At 45.8% G+C, this 14,340-nt stretch overlaps 1 protein-coding gene across 1 annotated transcript in view; it reads left to right on the top strand.

Moving 5' to 3' along the window:
- Positions 1-1,234: 1,234 nt before the first annotated feature.
- SLCO3A1 (solute carrier organic anion transporter family member 3A1) overlaps positions 1,235-14,340 on the top strand; it is a 140,487-nt gene continuing 127,381 nt past the window's right edge. Inside the window, exon 1 of the mRNA XM_086471681.1 lies at positions 1,235-1,420. Coding sequence (XP_086327807.1) covers positions 1,235-1,420 — 186 coding nt within the window. The remainder of the gene's footprint in view (positions 1,421-14,340) is intronic.

Raw genomic sequence — 14,340 nt, 5'->3', positions numbered from 1 at the left:
TCTCTTGACTTCCTGGTGTGACCAGGGGTGACTGTCTTATGCCTCAAAAAATTAGCATGTTCTTAAGTTCCATTTTCAAAGGCATCTTTCGAGGTATTCAAGAGTTTCGAAGCCTCAACCAGCTTTGAAAATTAAATTTAGGATCCAAATCATGTACTTATTTTTGCAAAATGTAACCTGTGATTCCACGTAAAACCATTCCCCTTGAAGGCCACAGACATCCCAGCACTAAGCGATCAGGTAGCTAAGCTTCCACTTAACTGGAAGTTTAATAACACAAGGAAGTAAGGCAGCAGCCCCCAGGGCGGACCCAGAAATGAACGGGAAAAGTTCGCTCGAAGAGCAAAGCAGATCAGGTTTTGCTCTTACGCCAACAAGGAATGTGATCCGTAATAGTAGAAGTGATGATTAGTGGTTTTTAAAAGAAGATATCTCTTGAAATTAGAACTCGAGGTGGGAGTGACAACAAAAGGCGCCATCAGAAAGACGCGTGGCCGGGGACACGAAGCTCGGGCCCGAGAGCAGAAGCTCGCCCACGTGGCAGCGCTGCTGCCGTGCACGACGCCTACAGCCGCTCATTTTTGTTAAACACGCAATATTTTATACAACCTCCCTTCGCCCTTTAGAAGGGAGCACTTTGCAGGAGTACGAAATTAGGGCACCCGAGCCGGGGGGACACAGGAGCGAGATGCGGGCCGGGCCTGTTTGGGGGCAGCTTTGCCCTCCACCTGCGTGAAAAACTTCCAGCCCCGTGCGGGAACCTCCCTCTGCTCGCGGGCTCCGGCCCCGCACCCGGCGGACCCGGCCCAGGGGGGTGCCGGGGTGGGGGTGAGGGAGGGAGGGGGGGGAGTTTGCGGCGGCCGCCCCCCCCCCCGGCCCCGCGGCGGTGAGGGCCGGCCGCGCCGCGGCGCCCCGCGCGTATCCCGGGACGGGGCCGCCCCGCCCGCCGCGGAGCCTCCGCCGGCGCCAGCCCCGCGCTTTCCCCCGCCCCTCGCCGGCGGGGGCGCGGATCCGGCCTGCGCGGGGCCGGCGGAGAGAGGGAGCGCGGCAGGGCGAGGGGAGGAGAGAAGAGAGGAGGAGGAGGCGGCGGCGGCGGCGAGCTGGCCATGGCAGCAGCAGCCCGCGGGCGGAGAGGCAGCCGCCGCGGGCTGCCGCTGTGATTGGCACCCCGAGGAGGAGGAAGGCGCGGAGCGGCCGCGGGGCCCGCCATCCCGCGGCGGCGGTGCCCGGGAGGATGCCGGGGAAGCGGGGCTCGGCGGGCGGCGGTGGCGGCGGCGGCGGTGGTGGTGAGCTCCCGGGGGCCGGCGCGCCGCGGCAGCGGAGGCGGCGGAGGAAGGTCTCCTGCTTCTCCAGCATCCAGCTCTTCCTGGTGTCCGAGTGCGCCCTGATGCTGGCCCAGGGCACGGTGGGAGCCTACCTGGTGAGTGGGAGCCGGCCCGCGCTACCTGCCGAGCCGGCGCGGCGGGGCTGAGGCGGCAGCGGGGGGTGCCGGGGGCGGGGAGGGGGGGGGTCGGCGGCCGAAGTGGAGGGGAAGTTCCCCCGCCGCCGGGGCAGCTCGGCGGGCAGACCACCCCCCTCCCGGGTGGGATTTACAACAGCAGCCCGGCGTTTCAGGGCGTAAATGACTCAGCAGTGCGGAGGGGGTTACCCTTCTGCCGTCCCTCCCGCGTGTGCGGCGGTAACTTCTGCAGCCGGTGCCCCGAACCGCCGGTGCACGGCGGTGCATGCGGGCTGGCTTGGCACGGCTGCTAGTTTCCGAGCTGGCCGGTAACTCGGGTCAAATGCCAGCCTTTCCAGTTTGTACTGAGCAAATACCAAGAAAATCTAGCGGGGCGTTTACTTCGTGCCTCCCGCGTTACTAATTTTGCTCGTCCTCTTCAAGTGGTGCAGCGGCGTTCAGCACAGCAGCCCCGTAAGTCTCGGTGTTGGGTAGAGAACAGTCAGAATAGGACTTTGCGCTGAATCTGCATAGTGAGATCTGGTGTCAGAGGCAGAACTGTAGTAGAAGAGTTGGAAAGATGTCCATACGGCTGCGCTTGTGCCTTTGAGTGTACGCCGAGAGAGGCAGCCTGTGAAAATGAAGTGTTCTTCTTCCAGCAGATGTAAGTGTATAGTTGATTTAAATTTCTCAAAATAGCTTTCTGGATTTGAAAATTATAGTTTCCATGGAAAAGAAATGTATTCATAATCTCTGAGGCTTTTTGAGGCCATACACGTAATATATTATACAGTAAGTGTAAGATCTCTGCATTTGGAATACTTGTATTCAGTATTTGGCACTGCTGCTCTCACATGCTCAAACTACTTATGCAAATTTGTACTGAACGTGATCTATAATTTTTCAAGGTGTGTGGCTAAACTAACCATGGTTAATATTCCCTGTTAATATGAGATGGAAATTAGCAGACATCTCCATATAATAAAATGTGTAAGTTTAATTTGGAACATATTTGTGATTCCAGAGGAATTACAATCTACCTCACATCTGTTGAGATAAATTCAGCAATTCTATGCTTTATGTGAGTATAGTGTCTGTCACTTAATTTGTAGGAGCCAGACAGGGACATGCCTCTTTTATGTGAGTAACACCTTAGTAAGTAAATATATTGTTTCCGATGAGCTACTTACAAAATCAGCTGTCAGCATGAATGAGTGTGGGATAATCCTTCATCAAGTAGTGGCCAAGGAAGAGCCCACTGAGGTGATATCACCCGACAGGCACCAGTATGCTGGAAATGTGTAGATCTGCTAGAGGACTGTACATTGGCACGCTTTGCTACCGTGTCTGAGTGTAGGAGCAGCAGTGATAGTCCCTAGTGTGGCATTTTCCTCGAACTCCTTTGCATTGCTCTCCTCTTGCCAGTTTAGCATTTCTTTTCCCATTTTCCCCAACTCTTGTGGTGTGCTTTGTGCCGGAGTAGCGTGCTCAGTCCTTCTCCTCCTTTGGAGCGTTCCACGCACCCCAGCCCCACCGGCTGGAAAACGCCGCTGCCATCGCGATTCCCGGAGCCCTACCTCGCTCCTCCGATGGGTTCACTCGAAGGAGGTGCTGCAGTCGCTACCCTCTGCCATTCTCCAGGACTCTGTCCTGCCCAGCTTGACATCATGGCCCCACAGCCAGCCCGATTCACAAAGCGTAACAGGCAACTGGTCAGTGGGGAGGAAGAAAAAAGAAAACTAAACTCACAACAATCCCCAGCATGCATAAGCAATGGCCCAGCTGCACTGGGCAAGTGTTGCACTGTTCCCTGTATAATTTATCTGCCGGCATTTCAGATACCACGCAGCTCTTCATACAATGAACAGATGCAAATGTGGAATTATCTTTGAAGGGTAAATTTGTGATTAAAGCGAATCTGGATGAGCGCAGTGCTTACAGGTGTCGTGGGGCCGTGAGAGCAGGAGCAGGAAAGATGCTCGGTGGAAAGTGTGGAGGACCTAATCGCTTTTGCAGACTGAGCGTCCCGTGGGGCCGAGTGCTGTTCTCTGGTGCTGTCTTGGGGTGAAATCAGTGGAGGCACTGCAGAGTTGCCCAGGTGTAACTGCAAGTGGATATTCATTTACTCGGGCTCCCGGGATGAGCAGGGGGGCTGTTGGGCTTGGTGTGCCGGGCTGCTCCCCAAGGGACAAATTAGCAGGCGAGACAAAGCGGAGAGCAAACAGAAAGACAGACAAATAGGGAGATGCTGTGGAGGACAGATGCTGTGTGTAGTTCTGGGCAGTTGAATAAACTACTAATTTTAGCCTGTCAGCAATGAGTGAGTACTGTATTCATGCTTCTGCTTTCCTTGGCCACATGTGTGACTTTCCCTAGTTACTTGTAACTCAGGAAGAGAAACCTTTTTTTGCCTTATACGGCGACAAGTTGGTTTTCTCGGTTTTTGTCTGCCTTGCTCTTGCACAGGGAGACCATGAGGGCAAAAACTCAGCTTGTTAAGAAAGCAGGGGCTTGGCTTCTTAGGAGTGATTGAAGAGCTCAGTTTTGATTGGGCTTGGCTTTCATGTCAGTACATTTAGAAGTGGATATTGTTATTTCTTTTTAGAGGCGTAAAGACTTCCTTTTTCCATGTTCGCTGCACAATAAATTAGCAGCGCCCACTTGAATATATGTACAAAGTATACATTCGTTCATTGTGTGGTTTTGAAGCAAAGATCATTCACTTTTATTTGTTCATAAAACATTGTGCTTGCCAACAGGGCTTTATAAATAATAAACGCTGATAAAAATCTATAAAGTCCAATTCTTTTCCCACAGAACTCAGCAGTGAAAATACCTCAGGATGCCAACAGTGGAAGTCTATGGTTAATTAGTACGGTGTCTCAGAGGTTCTTCATGTGTAGTTTTAGGGAGTATTTGATCAATGTCACATTCCAAAATATTTGTCAATTATTGTGCTTGCTATTTGCAAAATGCACGTGTTCCAAAATGACTTGGTGCCGTATCCTGCATAGTTTATGCAAATGCAAGCCTGTGCTGCTGCCTTAATTTCTGGGGCTGCTGAATACACCCTATTATTTGCATATTCTTGTAAGGTTTTGTGTATGCATTTATTTGGCTTCATCTAATTACTCCTGCATGCTTTTGGAAACTTGAATTTCTCAGCAACTGCAGTGGCAGCGGGGAAAATGCTGCTTGTAGTCTGCAGGCATTCCTGCTGCAGAAGTTACTCAGGGTTTTCGCAGCAACTTTTGAAAGCCCAGATGATTTCCACCCCCGGTTGCTCTCCCGCAGCGTAGGTCCGTGGATTAAAGAGCTGAGCATTACTGGTGCAGATGGCACCAGGAGGGAAAGGCTGGAACCTCTGTTTTCCAGCCGGAGCCTTGTGCCTTTCAGGCGAATGCAGCAGTGTGATCAGTCATGCTGGCCGTGCAGCGATGAGGATTTCAATAAGGCTGATTCACATACCTTGGAACACTTCCCTCCCTGTCCCCCCCACCCCTGAATTCCTATGTGCATTATATTTTGGAATATTTTAACTGGTTCCAAGTGCTCCTGACGGTTTATCGCTGAGGCATTTCATTACCCTGCCAGTCAAATCTTTTGCCCAGCCAGTGGTGAAATCATTGCTTTAGCAGAAGGCGAAGAGCGCTCGGTTTGACAGCCACAGTTTGTGGAGCAGGAGCGCAATTTAATTTTCTCTCTCTAGCCTTGAGCCTCGGCTCGCTTCGGTTCAAACTGACCTAGTTGCAAGCACCCAACATCTGCCAAAGTCACGGGCTTCTTTAGATAAAGGGCATGCATATGGGAAGCGCGTTGAGACACAGTTATTTGGTGTGCTCCGGATAGCTGTTTTTACAGAGCTTTACTGAGATGTCTCTGTTTACTGCAGCTTTGAATGCAGCTATTCATTTGTTATATCAAGTGATAGAGGATGACTGGCCTGAGCATGAGATGGAAAGGAAAATAATTGGTCCCTCCCAAGGAGGGTGCATTGGTGTTTGTGTGGGAATGAATGCCAAATTGTTTCTTGTTTTGTTGAATGAAAAGTTTTGAGCCACACTTAACTTCCCGGCTAGAGCTTTGCCTGTGCAGCAGTGTTTGACTGCAGCTTGCAAAAACTCTCTTAATGTATCTGCAGTACAAGTAGTACTGTGTGAGTCCAGGTGAGATTGTGTCTGCGTATGTGGTCTCTGAGACAGGCTCCTTCTGTTCTGTTTTATTGCTACTGTGGTTTGGGATATTAATGAACATTTAAAAATCCGTATTCAGGAAAGAAATAAGTATCAAAGGTAAATGCAGAAGTTAACCATCGAACCGTTCCTGCTGGAACAAAGAAATGGGGATCCTGTGAGATGGACTCCAGGAAACCGAGGGATTAAGAGCAGAATTTGGCTCTTGGGTTTTTAAGCTGCTTTAGTGCACAACCCCTTCCCCTCGTGTGTTAAACGTGACAAATACAATACTGCTTTCCTGTTACGGTTGTCTTTGGTGGAGAGACCTGGTCAAACCCTCCTTGAAGTCAGAGGAGAGGTCTGCATGGAGGAGGTCATTAAAGACAATTTTAATACAGGAGCACTGTGATGCTTCAAAGCTTTCTGTTGTGCTTGGTGCTGTACAGTAGAATTTGCTTCTGGGTATTTGCAGTATGAGTAGATTGGGTGGGAGAAATGTTGCAGGTGGGGAAACTGAGGCAGAGATTAAGAGCTCTATTCTGTTGCTGAAGGTATTGATAAAGCTTTTGCTTTGTTAACAGCAGCAGAGCCTGAATGGCTTAGGCATGGGCAGGGAAAAGTCTGACAGAGCAAGAAATTCCAATTTCAGGTGCTTCAGTCCAATGACTTAACTACAGGAGCGGTTTTTCCCATTGGATTTATTATTGTTTTTATTAAAGTATTTATTTTCCTAGAATAAGAATCAGCTTTAAAATACTGCTATGGTTATATTTTTCTTTCCATCCTCAGCGGTGCTGAGTAATAAATTAGCTGTAATGCTCATAATTTATTTGTCACTGGGGTATTTAAGGGGAAAAAAAAAAAAAAGGGAGTAAAAATAAATGTTTTAGTGGGGATGAAGATTGCCAAGCATTGGCTGGTTATTGCTTACAGTTCATTTTCCCTTAATATATCTTTGCTGGCAATGTTATTTCTGGAAAGTTGTTTCTAGTATGCCTTTCCCATTAGAGAATATTGTCTGTTTGCAGCTGAGTTGCGCAGAAAGTTATTCTAAACTAGCTCTTTTGACTACATTCATATTTCTTCTCCAAGAAGCCTTTTGATGTTTTTCGGGTCTCTGGATAGAGGGTGGAGGAGAAACCAGATCCAGCGCTGGTTTCTGATGCCTTCAGACTCCTTTGGGGCTTGGGTCAGGAGTGTGGTATTGACTCATTAACATGAAAACTTTATAAATTAGTAGAAACAAATTCCATTCCAGGTGTAGGTCGGATTTTTGAGCACCAGGAAGGCTTGTGAGTAACTGGCATTCATACTTTGGTTTAAAGTTTTCTTTTATCTATCACTAATAGATGAAATGGTGCAGAGATGACAACATATTTATCCCTTACATTATATACTGTGTGCCGTTTGCAGAGTAAATCCAAACTTGGAATCTGATGCCTTCTTGGTTAAATGCATTTAAAGGCAAAATGCACTTGAAATGTAAGTGTGGACTCAATTATTTTAGTGTTTAATTTTTTAATTATTTTTAGCAGAAAGTTTGGCAGTTCTTCCTTTTCTCTGGCAGGGCCAAGTGATTATTTGTAAGCCCTGAAAGAAAGAGCAGCCTGTTAAAATTGTTATGGTCCATCATAGAACCAATGCCTCATTTCTTTTGGCCAGGCCTTGCTTCCAAAATCCCTTTAGCATTTGCTGTGTGCCTGTGTGACAACTAGCCCTCTGGGTTTAATGGCCTGCAGTATTAATGCAGCTGATGTTTAGGGGATCTTGAATTAGATCAGAGGATACATTGGTCTGAAGGTATGTGTTGTTCTTGCTTAGTAACTTTATGCAAAGTGGCTATTTAAATCCTAGTGTAGCCCCTGCCCCAGAGAGGGCTCCGTTGAACTGTGATCCCTCTCCTTCTCTGCTAGGGAGAGCAGATATTCCCTGTTTCCTAGAAAGGAGTATGTCACAGGTTGCATGGGCATTCTTTTCTCTTACTTTCAGGATATTGTAAACGACCAAAAGCCAGCTTCTGTTCTGCTACAGCAGTGTGAATTTATTGCTTCAAAAGAGTTATTCTGCAATTCATCAAGAAGAATTTGTCCTCTGTGTATAATAATATAAATGTTTCCCTACATATATGCTCCTTGGTCTCTAGTTACTCCTTCACAGTAGCAACATTAAACAATGGCATACTATTTAGTGGGTGAGGTTGCAGCTTGGATGAATCAGTGTAGTTTTGTCTTCTGATCAACACCAGATGAATCTGCAAGGTGATATATTTTAAGTATCATCCAAGGAAGTTTAAATAAACACATGATAATACGTTGTGTAGTAATTCCTTTAAGTGCTCCAGTGAAGTCTAGAAGAATTAATTTTTCCTATTGCATAGAGAAATGGGCCACTGATTTTGATTTACACGGTTTCATTATAACTCTGCAGCAAAACCAGGACTAGAACCCCAAGAGTCCCGTCTCCAGGTCACCTTGGAGCAACCACTAGACTCTCTGTCTCTTTGTAGATACATACTGCAATGCAAATAGCATTGCCTGCTCCACTAAGTAGAGATTTTGCACTGCCACGCTTCAAACACTATCAATACAATCAATAGCGATAGCAAACTGTTTAGGGAGTTCCTGGAGTGTCTGGCACTTCTTCCCATCGGTGCTGGGAGGGCTCTGCCCTGTTACAGGAAGCATTCTGTAATGTTTAGGGAGATGGTCCCCGCATCCAAGATGTTTCTGTTTGAGTGGATGGATCAAATCATGGAGAAAAGGAACTGTTCCCAGATTTTAAGTGAGGATGCAGTTGTAGTCATGTAGAGATGAAGACCTGCAGGACAGATGTGACTGGATCTGACCCTCCTCACTAGGAAAGACCTTAGAACTAAAATCAGATTTCTTCAGCTATCCAGTTACCAGCGTTCTCTTTTCCAGCCTTATTCTGAATGTGATGTGCTTCTGCATTTTGATACCGAAATATTCCTTACTGAAGTGAGGGAGGCAGGCCCCCTCCTGCTGTTGCACAGTGCCCGTTGTATTGAAGGTGAACTGGGGCTCGTATTGCAGCAGTGCCTGAACACCCTCAATAATTTCAGATGACTGCTTGCAGCATGAAAGCAAAATCTTTATTTCAGGTTTGCTTGAATATTTATCATCATTGTTATTTATTTTATATGGCTCAAGAAGAAGAAATGCAATTTGCCGTGGTTTTTTTTTTGTTTTTCCTCTCTGTTGCCTTCCCTTCATACTGTCCTTTCTCCTCGCCAAGCAGCCAGCAGATTTCCCTATATTTTTTTTAACATCTTTATCTTTTTGGTGTCAGCAGCTATCACATGGATGATTTCTGCGTGTTTGCAGGCCCAGTGACTTTTAGTTAAGTGGCTGGGAGGGCAGTGTAGGAGCACAGAAGTTGCTTTTCCATGCTGCATAATAATCTGTTTTCTGGGCAAGGATTGCTGGAATTGCCTTATTTTTAATATTTAAATGTCCTTTTAAAACACTTAACCGTGCTGTTCACCTGTATAATTCATAATGCCTTAGTTTACTGAGAGTGGAAAAAGACTTAAAATTCAATTTTATGGTGATCCATAAAATGACAGTGAAGTTTTTGAAGGAACCTGGATAATTTAGTTGTATTGAGGTCTTCGTGACTCACACAGCATTATGGTTTCTGAAGGAAGTAAAGCAGATTTGCTTTCAAGTTTTTTTTGGTGCTTTGATGTTTGCATCTGAATCCAACCTTTTCTCTAAGTTGTGTTATTTTTTTTTTTTTTTTTTTCCTAATGAAAAGGCAACTACAAACTCTACCACAAAGAAACTGAAAGAAAGCTTGGCTGTTTGGGAAGAGTTGTGGTGTGTGGGTGTGGAAGAATTCAGAAACCTTTCAGAAATGTTTCACTTTTCTTTTTTAAAAACATATAGTGGTATATTTCTCTCTCTCCCCCCCTCCCCCCCCCAAAAAAAAAAAAAAGTTAGATTTTTGTCTGAATTTAAATCAGCATTGTCTTTGGGTCAATATATGAGAAACAGTCTTGAAGTGTGTGTTGTATATGTGTGTTTTAAGATGATACTTAACATTCTAATGCCTGAAGAATCAAATGAAATTATGTGGAATTGCTTTATAGTCATGATGCCAGGTAGTGGTGCCCTCTACATTCCTGAAACAGATTAATTATTCTGTGAGTTTATGTAAGGTGGAAAGTAAGTGTTTTTCCTGGAGCCTGCTTAGAACCTGTATTAGATGGAGCTTTGCATGTTCTCAGCTGCCAGGGAGCCCCTACATTCAAATGCAGGATAGCAGAGGACAGCAGTGGTGGGTGTGTTTGCCAGATCAGGACAGAGTTCTGAGTTTTCTGTAGTTTCAGATTGGTTTAATTCCTTTAATTCTCCAAAGGGATCACAGGGAGTGAGAAAACACCATAACTTCATAGGATTGCAACCCGTCGTTTTAAACAATGAATGCTCTTTGTTTTCTCTGGTAGAACCTCAACAGGAAGAGCTACAAAAAGGTTGTTTTGGGGTGGGTTTTTTTTTTCTATTTCTGAAAAGGAGGATATGAAATAGCTGCTACCTCTTTCCACTTCTCCCCTCAGCTTCGTGCAAACATAGTTTGACGCATCATTAGCGGTAGACCAGAGAGTTACTTGGGAGCATTATGATGATGGAGTGTGGGCCACACCTCACGCTTTGGCCTGAAAGGAGTCTCTGAAAGGCTGCAGGAGGACTGGTATGTGCGTTGCTTGGTGCAGTAGCAGGACAAGTCCTCTGCACCTCTGAATGATACCAGACTTGTATGTACACGTACATATGTCTATACTGAGAAAAGTCAAGGGAGAAGAGGGGGCAGCATTTGAAGCTTCCAAAAGAGAAGCTAAAAATACTGACTAAAAGAAAATTATTTTGAAAAATACGAAGGAGAAATTCCCCCCAGTGGTGTCCTGCTGCTTGTTGTGCCGTGCTAATGACTTTCGTCTGCTGGAAACACGCTTACTTCTCATCCTGACACGGTTTGAGTGTTGAATGATGTATTGAGATGCCAAATTAGGGGTTGATCGTTTCTTTCCCTGTAACTGGAAAATGACAGAAAATAACAATATGTAACTAGGTCTTGATTTTTAAAGAGGGAAAACTTGAGTTTAGATTTCCAGTTTTTCAGTCCTATGACTTGCTTCTCATCAAGCAAGTGACCCGTAGGAAGAGCTGTAATTGTCATGGTTTAATAAAGCTATCTTCGCCAAGTTGTTTTCTTGTTTTCTCTTTTAAAGAGTATCCACCTTGCTTGATGAGGTATTGTGGTGGGTTAACCTTGGACTGCAGCCACACGCCCACCCAGGCGCTCTCTCACTCCACTCCTCAACAGGGCGGGGGCAGAAAATGAGATGAAAAAGCTCGTGGGTTGACATAAAGACTAGCAGTTACTGTCAGAGGCAAAACAGACTTGACCTGGGTAAAATTAATTTTTATTGCCAATTAAAATAGATTTGGATGTTTAAAACAAAGGCAAAAAATTAAAGCAACACCTTCCCCCCCATCCCACCCCTTCTACCCAGGCTCAGTGGGAGCATGTCTCCATCGGATTCTTGCTGCGCTCTGCTGGGAGAGAACCTGCCCTCGCCTGAGGGCTAAAGTAAACCGTTAATCGTGTTTGAGCACCTACAAGCTGTTTGCAGAAATGCTGGCTGGCACTGGGTGAATAGTTTTCCCTGTGCATGGATTCTGTCTGCCCTTGGTGGTCAGTCACCGTTTTTTGTGGTGTGCCACTGGGCAGCAAGTGGGTTCAGCCCAAGGAGAAACACATGTCTGTGACTAAAACATAATGATATATTTTTCTGTCCTGCAGGCGTTGTCTGTAAAATTTGATTATTGTGGGAATTGACCTTCCTTATAGCCTATGCCAAGTGCTGCGGTTTGTGTGATGGGCAGAGAAAGCGTTGGACGTATAGGCCCTTTATGAGACACAGTGCAATGTTTTTAGGGCTTACCAGCAAAAGAAAACTGTGGTTTTTGTTTTTGTCTTGTTCAACATACAGGGACGAGAGTGGTTAATTACAATGGGCCTTTCAGCCTCTGCATGAGATGCACACTTTGTTTCCTGCTGCCTATGGCTAGTTATAATGCAGGTCCTTATGTCTGAAGTCAGCGCAGCTGCTGGATGAGGGACAGGAGCTTTAGCTGAAGGGATGCCTTGTCTAGGGGTGCTTGTTTGTGAAGGGTGCTGACGTTAGTTTTGTAATATCAGCTGGTTTGGGGGATCCTGTAGTCAGTCTCATCCGAGGTCATTGTGATCTACTCTAGGTGGTCCTGCTTTGGCAGGGAGGTGGGCCTAGATGACCTTTCGAGGTCCCTTCCAACCCCTAACGTTCTGTGATTCTTTGAGGTGCTCAGTGCAATAAACACCCACTGAGCTCAGCTGTGTTCCTGCAGGAACCTGCTGCATCTCACGTTCTCCAGCTTCAGTTCAAAGCGGGGTGCTTTGGCCCCAAGTGTGTATTTCTGTCATCAAAAGGTGGTATCAAAACCCACATGGCTAGCTTGAGCCCTTGGATGGATGCTAGTCTGGATTGGGTTTTGTTTTCTGTTTCTTTTCTTGCTATAAACTGTGATATTTAATACCTTTTTAAAAAAATCTGTGTCAGGGGAGCTGGCTTGGGGTTACTGAAAAGATTTCCCATAGCCTTTGGGATTCAAGCCTACCAACTTTAAAGAACTGGAGAGGAAAGGCTGAAAAGGGAAGATTTCAAGTATTCCATGGAGCTAGATAAACCATTCGCTTCCAAGAGTTTATTTGCTCAATTGAGGCCACTTCTGCATTGACAAATCTCTGTGAATGAATGGGTTCCAAAAACAGCTTGGGAGTTATTCGATGGCTATTGAAGTTAAGCCACACTAGCAAACCATGTGCTAGAGGCACAGCTTTGTGGGTTTGCTGTGTCATTTGGCACAACCGTACAAGCTTTCTCAAATGTTGGCCCTATACAGAAGTCCAGTGTTTTCTGTGGATTAGGATACATCGAGGCTGCTGTTTTGCTCTTAATCTCAGTGCTAGCTCTTACCAAGAAGGCAGAAGTTTCAAATTTCTTCTCGCTGTGTCTTGTTGAAGCATTTGGGGCTTATGGTGTAGCCTCTTGTAGCTGAGATGGAATTATTGTTTTGAATCATTCAGCATAATTCAATGCCGGACAGGCTTTTTGCCAGAATTTTTATTTTGCCTTCTTATTTAGATAGATCCCTAATGAATTACTGTAGTTGTGTATAATGACTCTTGGGAAATATTGGATGCGGCCTCTAGAATCAGTTCCGTGCTGTTTTCAAATTGCAAACTCTTGAAGTATGTCTCTGGGCAGTGCCCAGGGTCCCTTGTTGTTATCTGATTTTTCAAGATGCTCCCACGTTAATAAGCTGCATCTTTGGTATCAGTGGGCAAGTGTCCAGTGAGCAATTGGCTAGCAGGGTAACAACTTGGAGGTAAATCTGGATGCAAAGTTCTCTATTTCGCTGTGTTTATGGGACTAGAGGGTTGCTGCTAGGAGAAACTGGCTTGTTTTCATCCAGGACACAATATATCTTCAGGGTCAGGGCTTAAAACCAGTCGAGGACTCTGCATAGACAGGATTTTGAGTCAAGGGAGGGAAGGTGGGAGAGTCTGCACTGGAAGTACAAAGGAAGAATTTAAGTTCTTGGAGAGCTCCTTTTATATATGGAGAAAGTTCTTCAAGTGGGGCTGCAGAAAACAGTCATTATATGGCTTCCTTGAATTGAATGTCTTTCTTGTGGAAGCCACAGTGAGTCTGGGAATCAGCATAAGGCTGGATGGTCTCATGTTTGTAAGTTTGGTTTTTTCCCTATAATGTCCCAGCTGAATACTTCTGTGTCCCCATCTTCAAAATTACTTGATCTGAGATGGCATTACTGTTTGGGGGAGTGGTTGGCTAAAATGAACAAAAATGTTCTGCAAATGACCTGTGGCAAAGTGGGGTCTTCCGTTTTGGCTAACGGTGCCTTTTGGAGTGTGTCTGGTTACTCCAGTGTTGAATTTGTTATTCTGATGTCAGATTTGACCAAAACATTATGGATTTCTGTTAGGCTTCAAGATATGGGGTCTTTAAGAGATGCAAAGAACTTTGCTACACTGGAAATGCAAGTTGAAACTAAAATGACCTTTTCTTTCTCCTTTATTTGCCCCCTATGGTGCATAGTGTATGGATTCAGACACTTCCAATTTGATTCTCAGCATCCTGATTACGCTCAGAACTCTTGATATCCAGACAGCTCACAAAAAATTAAGTTCATGGAGTGTTTCCAGGAGTCTGTGTCACTGTGTATTTCCCTGCCCTCTGCCTCGTTCTCGCTGCTCACGCAAGTGAGAGATTAAATGATAGGGGAGCAGCAATTTGATTCCTCTGAGCCAGTACTGGCTAGGCAGATTCTGTTGATGGTGGCATCTTGGCAGGGGTGGAGCAACATTCCTGCCACGCGTGGGTAATGTTTTCAAGCTAGGCTCTTACTTTGCAGCTGGCTGTCCAGAGCTGTCATGTCCAAACTGACTCCCTTCATCAGTCAAGACTAACATTTGTGCCCAGAGAAATCTGTTTTTATTCGCTTTTGGACAATGCGACATGTGGCAGACCTGGGAGAGGACAGCTATGCCCATGGGATAATGCTTGTTGGCCGAGGAACAACTGTATTTTATGGTGAAGATGCAGACCAGGGATGTTTGGGCTCATTTCCTGACTTTGTCATG

This window comes from Leptosomus discolor, chromosome 11, assembly GCF_034619465.1.
Source record: "Leptosomus discolor isolate bLepDis1 chromosome 11, bLepDis1.hap2, whole genome shotgun sequence".
Taxonomy (NCBI): domain Eukaryota; kingdom Metazoa; phylum Chordata; class Aves; order Leptosomiformes; family Leptosomidae; genus Leptosomus; species Leptosomus discolor.
This window is presented reverse-complemented; position numbering and strand designations above follow the sequence as displayed.